Source organism: Rhineura floridana, chromosome 2, assembly GCF_030035675.1.
Source record: "Rhineura floridana isolate rRhiFlo1 chromosome 2, rRhiFlo1.hap2, whole genome shotgun sequence".
NCBI lineage: Eukaryota > Metazoa > Chordata > Lepidosauria > Squamata > Rhineuridae > Rhineura > Rhineura floridana.
Window position 1 is genome coordinate 189,927,574 of NC_084481.1, and position 16,025 is coordinate 189,943,598.

The window sequence follows — 16,025 nt, forward strand, 5'->3', positions numbered from 1 at the left end:
TCTCTGTACAGCAGACCAGTTTCTACACAACTCTCCACCCTGGCAACCAAGAGGAATTATCAAAGGCTTATTACACAGCTTGGGACCACAATACCTGATGTAACGCCTCTCCCAATACGAACCCACCCATACACTACGTTCAAGATCAAAGGCCCTCCTCCGGGTGCCTACTCCAAGGGAAGCTCAGAGGGTGGCAACAAGGGAGAGGGCCTTCTCAGTGGTGGCCCCCAAATTGTGGAATGATTTCCCTGATGAGGTGCGCCTGGCGCCAACACTGTTATCTTTTCGGCGCCAGGTCAAGACTCCTCTTCTCCCAGGCATTTTAGCATGTGTTTTAAATTGTTTTTATATTGTTTTAAATTTTAAAATTGTGTTTTAAATTGTTTTAAAAATATGTGTTTTAAATTGTATATTTGTTTTAATGTTTTTGATTGCTGTAAACCGCCCACAGAGCTTCAGCTATGGGGCAGTATACAAGTGCAATAAATAATAAATAAAGATCATGAACATATTCTAGTCTAGCAAAACCACTCAAGGAGGGTATGAAGCAAACCTGGTGAGAGGTGTGAACTGGAGAAGAGTCCCAGGAGTCAGATAAGGAAAACTGGAGGGGCCCACCCCTGTCCTGAGCAGCTTTGATTTAAAAAACCACTGCCTCCCATGAGTCTGTCCAATCTTAGATCGTCAGGCGAAGTGGTCCCTGCATGTTTCATGCCGCCTTTAATTTGAGATACACTTGTAGAAATATGGGAGAGGCTAGGCTGTGGAAGTCCCTGCCCTAGGGAGCCATCTGGCTCCTGCCTTACTATCTTTTCACAACGATAAGCCTTTTTTTGTTTAGCTAGGCATTTAATTTGGTTAGCTAATTATTTTTGCTTTTAGCCTGTTATCACCTCCAACTTTATTATTGCATATTGATTATTTTCATATGTGATTTTTCTTTTTGAGCAGCTTGAATACTTTATAAAGCAAACTTAGATGTAGAACAGCCTTCCCCAACATTTGGGTCCCCAGATGTTGCTGGACTACAACTCCCATCAGCCCCAGCCAGCACAGCCAATGGTCAGCAATAATGGAAATGATAGTCCAGCTACATCTGCGGACTCAAAGGTTGGGAAAGGCTGAATTGTAGAACTTTAAATAAACTTTGATCCAAACCAAGAAATATATATGTGTCTCAGCATGTATGCACATGGTGCATACTGTCAACACCTTTTCTAAAGTTTCTCAAAAACTGTGCAGTGGGAGGCCTGCTGTTAAAAGTAGGGATGCAATTTGCCTGCAAGACATTTCAATTATTTAAATATGAGTTTGTCTATTAATCTACTGATTTAAATTGGCTTATGGAAAAGTAACATTTTTTAAGCAAGTGGCAAAAGGTTGGATTCAGACTAAGGTAGTCATGCTTAATCCCACTAATGGAACTAAAACATGATTTAGTCTGGATCCAATGCATGCTTTCAGATTATGTCTGTTTTGACATATGTGCCTTATCTTTAAAAAGTAATTCTGTCCTATATGAGATAAAAGAATCACAGAATAGTAGAGTAGGAAGGGGCCTATAAGGCCATCGAGTCCAACCCCCTGCTCAATGCAGGAATCCAAATTAAAGCATACCCAACAGGGGGCTGTCCAGCTGCCATATCTGCATTCCACAGGAATGCCTTTCAAAGATGGTGCTTTCTATCTGCCATTTTTAAAAGTCTGCTGTCTGATTAATCAGGGACAACTTTTTAATCTATATTGTTTGATTTATCATTATTCAATTAAACATTACAGCCCGGGTTCAAATTAAAGCTGAGTGCCCCATTACACGTCCAGATCTTGGCGAACCTATCTCTAGATCACAGCTTCGAACAGATTTTGCATTGCTAGGTTAAAATACTGCATAACCAACTAGATACAGTAGTTGAACTTGAAATTTAATCAAGGTTTCCATAGCATCTTCACAAAGTTGTAAAATTCATCTTCCTGGAAAAACACAGTAACTTAGCATTGCTTAAAAATGGCAAGATAAATAACAGACACTGACTATTTGTCATCTCTGAAAATTAATGCAACATTTTATAGGACACAAGACAGGTACATCTTACTATGTTTATAAATAAAATATACATTTTGTTTTGTCATTTTACAGGGCAGGAAACTGGTTCTATATCTTCTGTATCATCACCTGAAATTTGCCTGTAAAGAAAAAGACAGTTACAGTAACATGTCCATCTTACCAAGCAGAAGCAGCTGTTCATCTACTTCAAGAAGTACAGTTGCACGTACTTTATTTTGTCCTCCTATAATATTTAAGTCAGGGCTAGGAAACGTCTGGCCCATGGGCCAAATTGGACCTGGCAGAGGTCCTAATTTGGCCCTCAATGCACTTTTCCCTAACAATGCTCACCTGCCCCACATTTGATATCATATGACATCAGGTGTGAAGCAGATAACAATGTTGCTGCAAAGGAACAATCAGGAGCCTTAAAGTATGCTCCTGATTGTTCCTTGACAAGCAAGGCTTGCTGTCAGAACCAATCAGCTCCAATGCAGCCAAACCCTGTCCAAACTAGGGCTTGCTGTAGGCACAGAGCAGCTGAGCAGCACTTACAGCAAGACCTGCAAGGAACCAATTCTTTTGCCCATACATTTTTATCTCAAAACCACACAGGCAAAGGAAAATGCTTCATATGATGTCATGGTTAGAGCAAGTGATTGACGGGTGCATGTCCACCTGCCCACCTGTGAACGTGGTCTGTGTGGTTTGGGGGAGGTTAGATCCTGCCCATCTGTGAATGTGGCCTGTGGGGCTTGGGGGAGGTTGGATCCAGTTGGCTGGATGAAACTAGATTTAACAAAAATTTCCAACTTTCAGCATTAGGTAGGAGTTTTAACTGATTTTTTAAAATATAGAGTTAAACAGTGCAGTAAGATTCCTATCTACTCCGAAGTCCTACCGAGTTCAGTAGATCTCATTCCCACTTCAGTAGGTAGAGGGAGGTGGAATCCAATGTAGTGCTAAGGAAATCGTTCTGTCAGCACAAGAATTTCTGCTTGCACAACAGAAAATTGTCCCCCTCTCCTCCCCCCTAAATCTGTCACAGGGATTCCCCAACCTTGTGCAGTAGATATGGGGAGGGCATGAGGCAGGCACGGAGGGAGCCTGATCGTGCAAGCAGAAATCCTTATGCTGACAGGACACATTAGGAGAATACCACCCAGAATAGCGGCCCAAATTTCATCCTGGGCCTCAGTTTGAGTAGTTAGCTGTACATTATTTCTTTAGACTTGTTTGAAGATGTAGTATCAAAATCCTATGCATGTTTACTCAGAGTGAAATCCCACTGAATTTATGGAGGCTTACTCCCATATTACTCCCAAGTGGGTTTAGTCCAGCCTTAAAGAGCAACTCTATGGAACTGCCAATCTCCTAAGTGTTGTCAGGCACATGCTGGCCAGCTTTTTTTGCTTTTTTACTTCACTGTGAGGAAAAATTATAGCTACACCAGCTACAGGACTGGTGTAATTTTTCTCCCTTGTTGGAAAAATGAGACGGCTGGGACTATACGGATCTAAGGCCTCTCCTGACATGCCCCTGTTTTTCTCCTACAGGAATCACAAACTGGAGGAACAATGGCAGCAGCAAGTCTTCTCCAGGTAGAGAGGGGGATCTGCAGCATTTAATGGCCCCTCAGCCACCCTCCCAGGGAGCTTAGAATTCCTCCTTAAATGTATAAATTTAAAAGAGATTTTGAAGTGCACAATCAAGCATGTGTATTTTTGTATGATTGTCAAACTGGGTTAAATGTGCAGGATTACAGCCTTATGCCAATCCAAATTACAACACAGTCTTGAGAAATTCTTATGACAATTTCATGCATAAAGGCAGCCATAACTGATTTGTGGGAGGCTACACAGTTTTATCAGCCACACTTGCATTCCCAAAGCTGCAGCCACACCTGGCTTGGTTTGACATACTGAGTTAGAATCAAAGCAGTTTAGCAGCATTATCTGTATGTTGGGGCTTAGAAAAGTCTGTGAATCCATAGGAAGGTCTGGTCCTGTTAGGCTTGCAGTTCTGTAGCTAGAAATTCACAAGACAACTAACACATTTTTCTTCCTGAAGTTCTCAATTTGCTTCAGGTATGCGCTTTTCCATCCAATACCCCAAACTTTTCCATCCAATACCCAAAGCTGGCCTTACCACTAGGCAGACACCGATGGGTGAGAAGCAGCACTGAGGCCTCCCCTCCTAAGTTAGCCTGCTGCTGACAGGTGCAGAGGAAGATGCTGTACTATTAGTATTCATGGAAGGGGGGGGACCATCTTGCCCTCCACCTCAGACAGCAAAACATCTTGTGTCAGTCTTGCCTATAAACTATTTTAAGAACAACTGCTTTGTAGTTGCTTCATATTAGGGGTTATGCACTGAATGTTTGCTGAAGTGAAAGACAATTTAGGGTTGTATTCCATTTATTATTTATTTATTTATTTATTTATTATTTGGTTTATATCACACCCTTCCTCCCAGCAGGAGCCCAGGGCGGCATTCCATATTAGGCACATTCAGAGTAAACCTACTGAAATTAATGGACATGACTAACTAAGGTTCATTCATTTCAATGGGTCTACTCTGAGTTGCACTCAGTTGGATTCAACCCCTAGGACTTATACTCTGCCGATACAAAGTGTACTTACATGCAGGCATTGTTGAAACCTCAGCTGTCACAATACTCTTTATTCCCAAGTTTGATAAAGCGCCTCTAATTAATCCACAAGTAAATGCCAAGTACTAAAAAAAATAAGTCAAACAAAACGGCAGGCTAATATTTTACAGTTATACTTGCTCTTGCATTACACTCTCAAAAGTTCTTTAAACTCATGCTGAGGACTCTTTAAAATTAAAAACTCATTATGTAGGCTAACAGTCTGTTCTAGAGGTTACAAGAACATGGGTAACTGTGGCCAGGTGATCTGCCCAGAAAGGGATGGAACTGGTGTACCAGTCGTAGCTGGTGGAAAGGATGAAATGTCATGGAGGCCACTTGGGTCTTCCTCCAGTGAAAAAAACAGAATCAACACTCCACGCTGTGACCCATATTCTTTAGGGGGGAGTGTGACCCTGTCCACAACAACTTGAATACACCTCCATAAAGGAAGCCGGGACAGAAAGCTCATAAGCAAAAATCTCTTGAGAATAGTTCTACAATACTAGCATGTATACCGATGTGGAACTGACAACTAGAGTACAATTTATTTAATCTAACTAACAGCTGCAGCACTGGGGGACTGGAAAAGACCTGCCCTGGGAGTGAGTACCCAAGCATCTGGGTGGGTGCTTGCTTGCTCACTCCTCTGGGTTGCTGTCTCCTGAGACAGCTCTGGTAAGTGCTGCAAGGACTGGGACCCTCTGCCTGACCCTTGCTCCAGAGTGAGGCTGCAGTTAATCTTGCAGCCTCTTGCATCAGCTCCTGGCTGGGTCAGGGGGTATGAAAGCTTGGCTGCACTTGGGCGGCGGGTCTGCCGCCAGCAGGGTTGCCCCTTGGGGAGTCCCGAGAGTGAGGGCGCTACCCCTTCTATTTCTTTCTCTTTTTTTAACCAATCTAGAGGAGATTGGTAGTGGGGAGGGCATATGGTGCATATGTAGTTCCTGCACAGGGCAAGAGCCTGTGCAGTGAACTAAATTAGGAGAAAGTCACCAGATGCCTTCAGAGAGTCTGCAACTGGCAGAAGGGTGGCCTCCCTGGGTGTGAGATGGGGGGGGAGTAGTTGTGCCCTGTGTGAAAGATATTGAGTGGGTCTGACTGTTCCCAATTCTCTTGGAGGCCTACCAGGATAATTGCTTCAGGTAGGTTTTGTTGGTGGGCTCTTGTTGCATCCATATCAGGTGTTTAGGAGTAGTCTTAGTAAGGAGGAACATGGGTGATGCCACCCCAATTTTAGTGATCATGGGTAGAGGGAAGTATTACCATGGGGAGGTGGTGAACTACCATAGAAGATGAGGGCAAGGCTATCTACGCCTTGTTCCTTACTCCCATTCCTCTCATGGATGGGTCCCTCGTTCATCTGCTGTGCCCACTGGCTTCTCTGTGTTGTTGTTTAACACCAGATTGGTACACAATAAGACCACTCTCATCCATGATTTGATCGTGGCTGAAGGTGCCGAGTAATTATGCATTGCCGAGACCTGGGTGGATGAGCTGGGAGGAGCTGATCTGACCCAGCATTGCCCACCTAGATACTCAGTGCAACACCAGCACAGGCTGCAGGGATGGGGGGGGAGGAGTTGCTGTGGTCTACAGAACTTCGATCTCTGTCACCATGAAACCACTCTGTCTTCGTGCTTGCTGTGAGGGCCTGCACCTGGTGTCAGGCCAAAGAGACAGTAAACTAGGGTTGTTGCTGGTGTACTGTCCACCCTGCTGCCCAGCAGCTCCTCTGACTGAGCTGGGAGAGGCCATCTTGGCTGTGGTATTAGAGGAGAGAAGGAGGAGAGAAGACTGAGGGGAGATATGATAGCACTCTTCAAGTACATGAAAGGTTGTCACACAGAGGAGGGCCAGGATCTCTTCTCCATCATCCCAGAGTGCAGGACATGGAATAATGGGCTCAAGTTGCAGGAAGCCAGATTTCAACTGGACATCAGGAAAAACCTCCTAACTGTTAGGGCCATACAACAATGGAACCAATTACCTAGAGAGGTAGTGGGCTCTCCGACACTGGAGGCATTCAAGAGGCAGCTGGACAGCCATCTGTCGGGAATGCTTTGATTTGGATTCCTGCATTGAGCAGGGGGTTGGACTTGATGGCCTTATAGGCCCCTTCCAACTCTACTATTCTATGATATGATTCTATGAGTCCAGAACTCTAGTCCTGGGTGATTTCAGTGTCCATGCTGAGGCTGCCTCTAGTGTTCTGGCTTGGGACTTCATGGTCTCCATGACGACCATGGGGCTGTCTCGAGTTGTCACCGGCCTGACACATAGGGCAGGGCACACCGTCAACTTGGCTTTTGCTCCAGATGAAGGAAGAGGTGGTCTGGAGATGGGGGGATGTCACCCCATTGTCATGGTCAGACCACTTCCTGGTGAAGTTTAGACTTATAGCTCCAATCCTCCTCTGCAGGGGTGGTAGACAGATTAAGATGGTCCGCCCATGGAACTAATGGAATCCACTGGATTCCTGATTGCCCTGGGGGAGTTCCCAGTAGATAGAGCAGGTGAACCTGTTGAAGCCCTTGTCACACTGTGGAACAGCGAGGCGTGTTGGGCTCTTGACACGGTTGCCCGAGCACACACCTCTGGCATTGTGGAGCCCGGTTTGCACCTGCATACACCAGTGAGTTAAGGGCAATGAAACAGGCTGGACAGCAGCTAGAGCACAAGTTGCGAAAGATGTGCTGTGAGGCTGATCGGACATGAGTAAAACATCATAACCGTGCCTACTGTGTGGTGGTGAGGGCAGTGAAGAATGTCCATCGCATCCTCAAGTAGCTGTCCAGTGGAGCTTTTCCATATTGTCAGGGGTCTGTTGACATCAACTCCAGGAAATGGAATTTTAGACCCTTTGGAGGACCATTGTGAATTGTTTGCAAGGCACTTTGAGGTTAAAGTTGCTCACCTCCGTAGCAATCTTGAGGCCCCATCCACTTCTACTGTAGTCCCGAGTGAGGTCCCAACTTCTTGGGAACAGTTTCAGTTGATGCAGCCTGATGATGTCGACAAGGCGCTTGTGATGATGTGGCCAGTAACGTGTCCTCTCGACTCTTGCCCTTCTTGGCTTATTAAAGCTTGCCAAGGGGCTTGACCAAGTGATCCAGGGTGTGATCAATACATCGTTGTGGGAGGGAGTGGTTCCAGCCATCCTGAAAGAGGCAGTGATCCGATCGTTCCTGAAAAAGCCCACCCTGGACCCATTGGTTTGCAACAATTACCAACCAGTTGCAAATACTCCCTTCAGGCCTGGCTCTAAAGGGTGGCAAGGTTGGGCCCTGGCCAAGGGCCCCTGAAGGGCCCCTCTTTAGGGTGGGGGAGTAGCGCTCCCCTTCTACGATCCGCAGCAGAATCACTGCCACAGATAGCACTGCCCACCCATTCCCTCACTCCGCCTACCTTTCCTGTGTTTTGTGGCTGCACACGCAGCGCTGCCCTTAACCAAGATGATGGCCGAGGTTTCCCTAAGACGTTGAAGCATCTGACGCCATCTTGATTGATGGCAGCCCTGTGTGTAGCACGCATGCGTGCCATCAACCAAACTGGTGTTGGAGGCTTCAGTCCCTTAGGGAACCCTTGGCCGCCAGCTTGGTTAAGGGTAGCACTGTGCACGCAGCCGCAAAACACAGGACAGAAAGATAGGCGGAGTGAGGGAACAGGCAGTCGATGTAATCTGTGGCAGCATGTGCCGGGGCCCAGGGCAGGCTGGAGACCAAGGGTCCTGGCATGCCTGGAGCCAGCCCTGACTCCCTTCTTAGGGAAGGTGATTTAGAGGGTTGTGGCACAGCAATTGCAAGTACTCTTGGATGAAACAGATTATCTTGACCCATTCCAGTCTGGGTTCAGGCCTGGTTATGGGACTGAACCGGCCATGGTCACCCTGATGGATGACCTTTATCGGGAGAAGGACAGGGGTAGTGTGACCCTGTTGCTCTTACTTGATCTCTCAGTGGTTTTTGATACCATTGACCATGATATCCTTCTGGGCCGACTTAGTGAGATGGGGGAGGCACTGTTTTACAGTGGTTCCAATCCTATCTCCAAGGTCGTTTTCAGAGAATAGCACTGGGTGACTGTCTTTTGCCCCCCTAGCAGTTACCTGCAGGGTACCAGTTACCCGCAACCCCACAATTCCCTGCTCTACAGCCATCTTAGATGCAGGCTCGCATGACAGGTACCATCTTGTCTCCCATGCTGTTTAACATCTATATGAAGCCCTTGGGAGGGGTCATCAGGAGATTTTAGGTGAGGTGTCAGCAGTACACTGATGATACCCAGCTCTATTTCTCTGTAACATCTGAATCGAGAGAGGCTATGCAAGCCCTGGACCGCTGCCTGGACTCGGTGGTGGGCTGGATGAGGGCCAATAAACTGACTCTGAATCCTAGCAAGACAGAGATGCTGCGAGTTGGTGGTTTCCGAGTTCAGATAACTGATCAATTGCCTGCTTTGGATGGGGTCATACTCGCTCTGAAAGAGCAGGTCTATAGTCTGGGGGTGCTCCTGGATCCATCTTTGTCGCTAGACGCCCAGGTGACCTTAGTGGCTAAAAGTGCCTCTTACCAGCTTTGGCTGGTAAGACAGCTGTGGCCGTTTCTGGACCAGGACAGTTTGACCACTGTTGTCTATGCACTGGTAACCTCCAGGCTGGATCACTGTAATACGCTGTATGTGGGGCTGCCCTTGAGGTTGGTCCAGAAGCTGCAGCTGGTGCAAAATGCAGCAGCGAAACTGCTCACTGGGGCAGGGTATTGCCAACATGTCACCCTGCTGCTGAAAGAATTGCACTGGCTACCTATGAGCTACTGGGCTAAGCTCAAGGTTTTCGTTTTGGTGTACAAAGCCCTATACAGCTTGGGACCAGGATAGCTGAAAGTCCGTCTTATCCCTTATATACCCAGTCAATCTCTGCGCTTTGCAGGTGAGGGCCTCCTGCAGATACCATCTTATCAGGAGGTCCGTTCTGCACAACACTGGAAGCAGACCTTTAGTGTAGTGGCACCTAACCTTTGGAATTCCCTCTCCTTAAATATTAGACAGGCATCATCTCTGTTATCTTTTCGGCGCCTATTGAAGACCTTCCTCTTTCAACAAGCCTCTTTAGTTGAGACCTTATCCCAGTCTGCGTCTGTGTTGGAACTGCTTTTAAATATGTTCTTAAACCTTTTGTTAAAAACAGATGTTTTTAAACTTTTTAAAAAGACATTTTGAAACCTTTTTAAAAATATATGTTTAAAGATGTTTTGTTTTAATATATTTTAAAATCTGTTTTTATGATGTTTGAAAGAGTTTTTAGTCCTTTTGTTTGCCTCCTCAGCTCCTACTGGGAGGAAGGGCGGTATATAAATCAAATAATAAATAAAATAAACAAATAATAAATAATATATCGCTTGATTGTAAGAAAACCTCAAAGTGGTTTACAAGTAATATAATAATTATCAATAAAAACAGTTAAAACACGTAATTAAAAACATTTAAAAAACAATTAAAACAGTAGTAAACTAAAAAGAGATTAAAACAACATCTATGTGTCTGTATAGGCTTGCCTAAACAGAAATGTTTTAAGCAGGTGCCAAAAAGAATACAGAGGTGGTGTCTGCCTGTTGTTAATAGGCAGGGAGTTCCAAAGAATACTGCTATAAAAAGTATGCGTCCCATCCCATGTTGATCTACCAGACTTACAATAATCCATATCCACACAGAGTAAAAATATGATACACAGATCACACTATAAAGCACAAGTTTAGAAGTGGTGTCCAACCTGTGAACATCACGTGCATGGAGTGGGCAGGCCACTGCACACAGTTTAAATTACAACTCAGTGAAGAACCCTGGTTTTGAAGGTACTATTATGTACTACATTAAGGTATGATTAATTTTAATACATACCTTAGGAGCATGCTCCAAATATTGTTTTCCAGCAGACATTTGAGTCAGGAGACGGAATTTGTTGTCCTGTAGTACATAGATGCCCTGCAAAAATGAAGAACAATTTCTTTGTTATATTTACATCCTGCCTTTTCCTAGGCTACTCGTGCAAGAATCATTTATTAATACAATAATCTAGATAGGAACCATACATGCACAAAAGCTAGTTTCTGTACACATAGCATGCACGAACAGGTGCTACACATTTTTTCTCTATCAAATGTAATCCTGTCAATTAAACTGTAATCATGCCAATCAGTCATATGGGAAGAACACCTAGATTTACTGCACCCCTCTCTCCCCAGAAAGCTAGCTTCTATGCATATATGGTTGCTAGCTGGTTTGTTTTATATGTATTCATGTTTTGCTTTCAAATATTTCTTATTCATCATTCATTCATATCCTGCCTTTCAAGATTAAAAAACAGGAAAAACAAAATTAAAGAAATATCATATAAGACATCTGTATTGCTTAGCTACTGTGCTACCCTTTCAGTCTAATTTTTGTATTTTTTGCAGCATCCAGGTGGCTGGCATACAATCCTGAACAAATTATTCTGAAGTAAGAGACTAACTGTGCAATCAGAAAAGTCTCATGCTGCAGTACTTGCTGACTTTAGACTGCAAATGGTAAAGTTCTGTTTGAATGCTCCCACCAGACTTCTCTGTTTCCTGAACTGGTAAAATCTAGCAAATGCTTAGTTACACAATTCTGTTTATAGAGCCGAGCTATGCTAGGTCTCAATTATTTCAGTTCCACCCAGAATCAGAATGTATATTAATATATTTATCTTTGGAACTCAACACAGTATGAATAATTACAGCTTTCTTCTATGGCAACTTAGCACTGATAAGCAACCTGGCTACATACCCAGTTTCTTTCAATACCAATACCTGATGGTTGGTCCTGAGGTTATCAATTTGCTTTTTGAATACAGTAGTCCAAAAATCTTTGCAGATAAATTTCATTATATCCAATTCATCCTTGAATCTGGCAGTATCTTTGGTAAACCTATGATAAGACAATCCAAAGTAGTGGCATTTAATTATTGACATACAACTCGGGAGAGGCCACAACTCACTAGTAGAGCAGAAGGTACCAGGTTCAATCCCTGGCATCTCCAATTTAAAGACAGTATCAAGTGAAAACTGATGGGAAAAACCCAAAACCCTGGAAAGCCACTGCCAGTCAGAGTAGCCAGTACTGGACTACACGGACAAATGATCTGACCTGATATATAGGCAGCATCCTAGCTTCCTATGAAGATGATGGTTTGTTCAATTTATGAGTAGCTTCCCACAAAATTTTAAAAGTGACTCACAGAACTTAAAAACCCAATATAAAACATAATGTTAAAAACTGATACAATAAAGAACAAATGGTGGGTAAATCATAAAACAAATTTCTCCCCTGCTGCAACTTGAATCTATAACCTTATAATTATCACAAACCATTTGACTCTCACTGGCTTGGAACCAGAAAGGTTTTCTGTGAGCAGAAAAGCACTTCCACTTGCACAAGGCAGCCCCACCAAATTCCTCTGGTTTTCCCATCATGTTGCAGCCACTACTATTTGTCTGGGGCATCTTTATAAACAACATCCCTTAGAGAATTTCTGGGTCTTAATTAGACTCAGATTAATCACTTAATTAATTACTTAATTCAGATGTTGTTCCTAGGGGGACAATAGGAATATTTGCTGTAATATTTGCTACTGTAAAGGAAAGTAATGCATCGAGAGAAGCTAAGCATTCCACTCACCTTTCTATTAATCCCTGTCCTACTCTAAACCCCATGTTTTCCAGTTTTGTGATGCATCGTCCATTTTCCTGTAAGGCATAAAAAATGGCAAAGTATGTGTATAAACAACACCCCATGAACACCAATAGTTTATGCCGATGTATTTTAAAGTTATCTTTTAAGTTTTCATTTTTCTCTTACCTCATCAGTTTTCAGTGTAATCAAAAGGCAGTTGAATGTAACACCCAACATGGGAGAATAGTGAGTTTGGCGCAACAGGCATATATTTCTTTTTCACAATAAAACAGTAACACTCTGCAGTCCTGAAATCACATTACTCCTATTTTAGCGTTATAGAGCCTGGCGAAGGATATTTCCAAAGCATTGAAACATAATATACAAAAGACCTACATGCTAGAGTTATGGTAACTCCAACCCTAGGCAGAAGTAGGATTCTCTAAAAAAAACCCAACAACCTAAGATGGTTTCTGCTGCTCTTATTACAGTCTGCCATTAGCAGGGAAGAGGGCCAAAACATGATATAGCAGGAAAGCTTAAACAGCAAGAGGGCAGTTAATTAAAGCAAATACACAGGGTTACATAACTGTAAAAGTATGTACTAAATACAAAAAGAGAGTCCTAAATTAATAAAACCAATAGTCAACTTGTTCAGTTAAACTGCAAACAGAAATGACACCCCAGTGAGATCAACAGGGCTGATTTCTGACCTAAGTCCATCTCTGAAGCAACAGAGGGAGGGAGAAATCTCTGAAGGAACAGAGGGAGGGACTTGTGCATGAAAAATGAAATGGACTCTCTTCAAGTCGATCCCGACTTCTGACGACCCTATGAGGGGGGTGTTCATGGTAAGCGGTATTCAGAGGGGGTTTACCATTGCCTCCCTCTGAGGCTAGTCCTCCCCAGCTGCCTAGGGCCTGCTCAGCTCGCCACAGCTGCACAAGCCAGCCCCTTCCTTGTCTGCAACTGCCAGCTGGGGGGCAACTGGGCTCCTTGGGACTATGCAGCTTGCCCACGGCTGCACAGACGGCAGGGCACGTAACCCCTGAGCCACTCACTGTGGGGGTGATTTTCAGCTGGACCTTGACACCCAGGAGACACAGCGGAGATTTGAACTCACAGACTCTGGACTCCCAGCCAGGCTCTCCTCCCCACTCTCCTATACCAGCTGTCGGACTTTCCCATAACGGACCCTAAATCTGGACATAAACTAATCTGTTCGACCATCAATGACGAGAAACACTAAGCAAGGCTACTAACAACCTCAACAGAATACAACAGATGCAACCCAGTGAGAGCAAGCAGCATTTTAGAGGGGGTAAATATTCTGAAGTAAGAAGCTCCATTATTATGCCCAGTGCAGGAAAGGCCATTCTGGATTTAGGGAAGCTTCGTTAAAATAAATATATCAAGCGACCCTCAAACCACAGCATAGGAAGCGTTATGTTCTCCCTCCTACCCCCACTCCCCGGTTCCGCCTCTCTTCCAATACAAGGGGAAAGCGTCAGGCTCCCTCCGCAAGCCGCGAGAGCAACACTCATTCACTCACCCCATCGCCCTGCTCGGCGGCGCGGTACAATCCAGATACCATCTCGTTGTGCAACAGCAAGAAGAGCGCCTCGTCCGCCATCTCCGATTTGTTCATGCCGGGTTGTTCCCACTCGCCTAAAGGAAAGCACAGGGCCCACCCGTTCTTAGGCCAACCTGAGTCCCTTCTTAAGTCCCGAGGCGGGCCTGTCAAGGCAACCGGCAGCTGCTTCTGAGGCGGAGCTGCTGAAAGTTTCCGCCTCGGGTACCTAGAGATCCCGCAACAAGGGCGGAGCACTGCGAGGCAAACGGGGCCTTGGTTGTTTGGGGATGCAAGCTACAGTAATTTCGTGCAGTTCGATCCTTTTGTGCGTTCGCTTGGAGGTGAAGTTCCATCGAATTCAATGGGGCTAATTTCCACGTAAACACGTTTAGGAGGACTGTCGGATGCCTAACCCATTGGGACTGGGAAATTACCTCTCGTTTCATGCACTGGTGCAACAGTGCCTGAAAGGGAGATTTGAGATTAGGAAATCCCATATAACCTGTGCCATACGCTCCCTATTCTCAGATCGAGCCTTTCCAGCTACAATATTGGAGTAATAATACAGAACTGTCTTAACGGGTGGTTGTGAATTATAATTAGGTTGTATTTATTAGTTTGGAATAGGGTGCTTCTCTACTAGGGCCTCAGATAAATGTGAACGTCAAGAAAATAAATAAATGATATGTTCTATTTGTTGGAGCTTTATCCTGGCTTTCCTCCAAGTAGCTCAGCCCAGATTGGTTTGTTTTTAATTTCTTAGATTTACAAGAACCTTGTAAGGTTGCTTACACTGAGAACAGCATCAATGGATAGTAAAGGTAACATAATTGCTTGCACAATCAGGCTGTAAGTGTAAGTAGTTTCCTGATGCTTTTTTTATATTTCTGTTCCTTGATTTAAAAAAAAAAATAGCCTTGGGTTTTTTTGATATTTTAATTTGCTTTTATTTAAGTGATTGTGAAAGTGGTGTAAAATAGTGTTGAATATAAGCTACTAAGGTTGTATGAGTGATGTCATGGTTTGTGGATAGCTGCACAATTGTTTCCCCCTTTAGGATGCACACCTTAATGTGGTGAGGGGGGCATTATCAGGGAAGAATGCAAAAAGACACTACCTCTAGTTAAAGAGAGAAAGACCTCAATGGATGACTGAAGAAACTCTTAAAATGGTAAAGAAAGAAGGAAAGCAAAAGGAGATGGAAACACGGTCAGAACCCTAAATGCAACTATACAACGACTAGTACGTAGGGACAATGAAAACTATTACAATAGTTACTGTATAGAAATAGAAAAGGACAACAAAATGGGAAGAACAAGAGCCCTATTCCAAAAGATTAGAGAAATGAAAGGGAAATTTAAACCATGAGTAGGGATGTTGAATATAATCAATAGAGGAACACACTGACTGACCGAGATGAAATAAAAGGAAGATGGAAGCAATACACTGAAGAACTCTATAAAAGAGATGACAGGATGACAGATTCATTCATGGAGGAATAATATAATGAAGAACCAGAAATTGTAGAATGTGAGGTGAAAGCTGCTCTTAAAATTCTTGGAAGAAACAAATCATCAGGATAGATGGCATACCAATACAATAGTCAATAAATCAGAAGAAGGCTAGGACTGGGGAGGGCAGCTGTGAGAGAACTAGAAAAGGTCCTCAAATGCAAAGATGTATCACTGAACACCAAAGTCAGGATCATTCAGACCATGGTATTCCCGATCTCTATGTATGGATGTGAAAGTTGGACAGTGAAAAAGGTGGATAAGAGAAAAATCAACTCATTTGAAATGTGGTGCTGGAGGAGAGCTTTGCGCATACCATGGACTGCGAAAAAGACAAATAATTGGGTGTTAGAACAAATTCAACCAGAACTGTCACTAGAAGCTAAAATGATGAAACTGAGGTTATCATACTTTGGACACATCATGAGAAGACATGATTCACTAGAAAAGACAGTAATGCTGGGAAAAACAGAAGGGAGTAGAAAAAGAGGAAGGCCAAACAAGGGATGGATTGATTCCACAAAGGAAGCCACAGACCTGAACTGACAAGATCTGAAC

At 43.9% G+C, this 16,025-nt stretch overlaps 1 protein-coding gene across 7 annotated transcripts; it reads right to left on the bottom strand.

The window, feature by feature from the left end:
• Nucleotides 1-2,034: 2,034 nt before the first annotated feature.
• On the bottom strand, nucleotides 2,035-14,308 carry TRAPPC6B (trafficking protein particle complex subunit 6B). Of its 7 annotated transcripts, none has more exons than XM_061611687.1 (7): nucleotides 13,846-13,861; nucleotides 12,570-12,691; nucleotides 12,390-12,457; nucleotides 11,522-11,639; nucleotides 10,590-10,673; nucleotides 4,687-4,780; nucleotides 2,035-2,184 (listed from the first exon to the last, which is right to left on the bottom strand). In XM_061611687.1, exons 2-7 carry the CDS (start codon nucleotides 12,618-12,620, stop codon nucleotides 2,153-2,155), a joined length of 447 nt encoding a protein of 148 aa, XP_061467671.1. In that variant the 5' UTR covers nucleotides 12,621-12,691; nucleotides 13,846-13,861; the 3' UTR covers nucleotides 2,035-2,152. The 7 variants fall into 7 exon arrangements, with proteins under 7 accessions (XP_061467671.1, XP_061467669.1, XP_061467668.1 ...); XM_061611685.1 differs by lacking the exon at nucleotides 13,846-13,861 and adding an exon at nucleotides 13,445-13,520; XM_061611684.1 differs by lacking the exon at nucleotides 13,846-13,861 and adding an exon at nucleotides 13,261-13,405.
• Nucleotides 14,309-16,025: the final 1,717 nt, after the last annotated feature.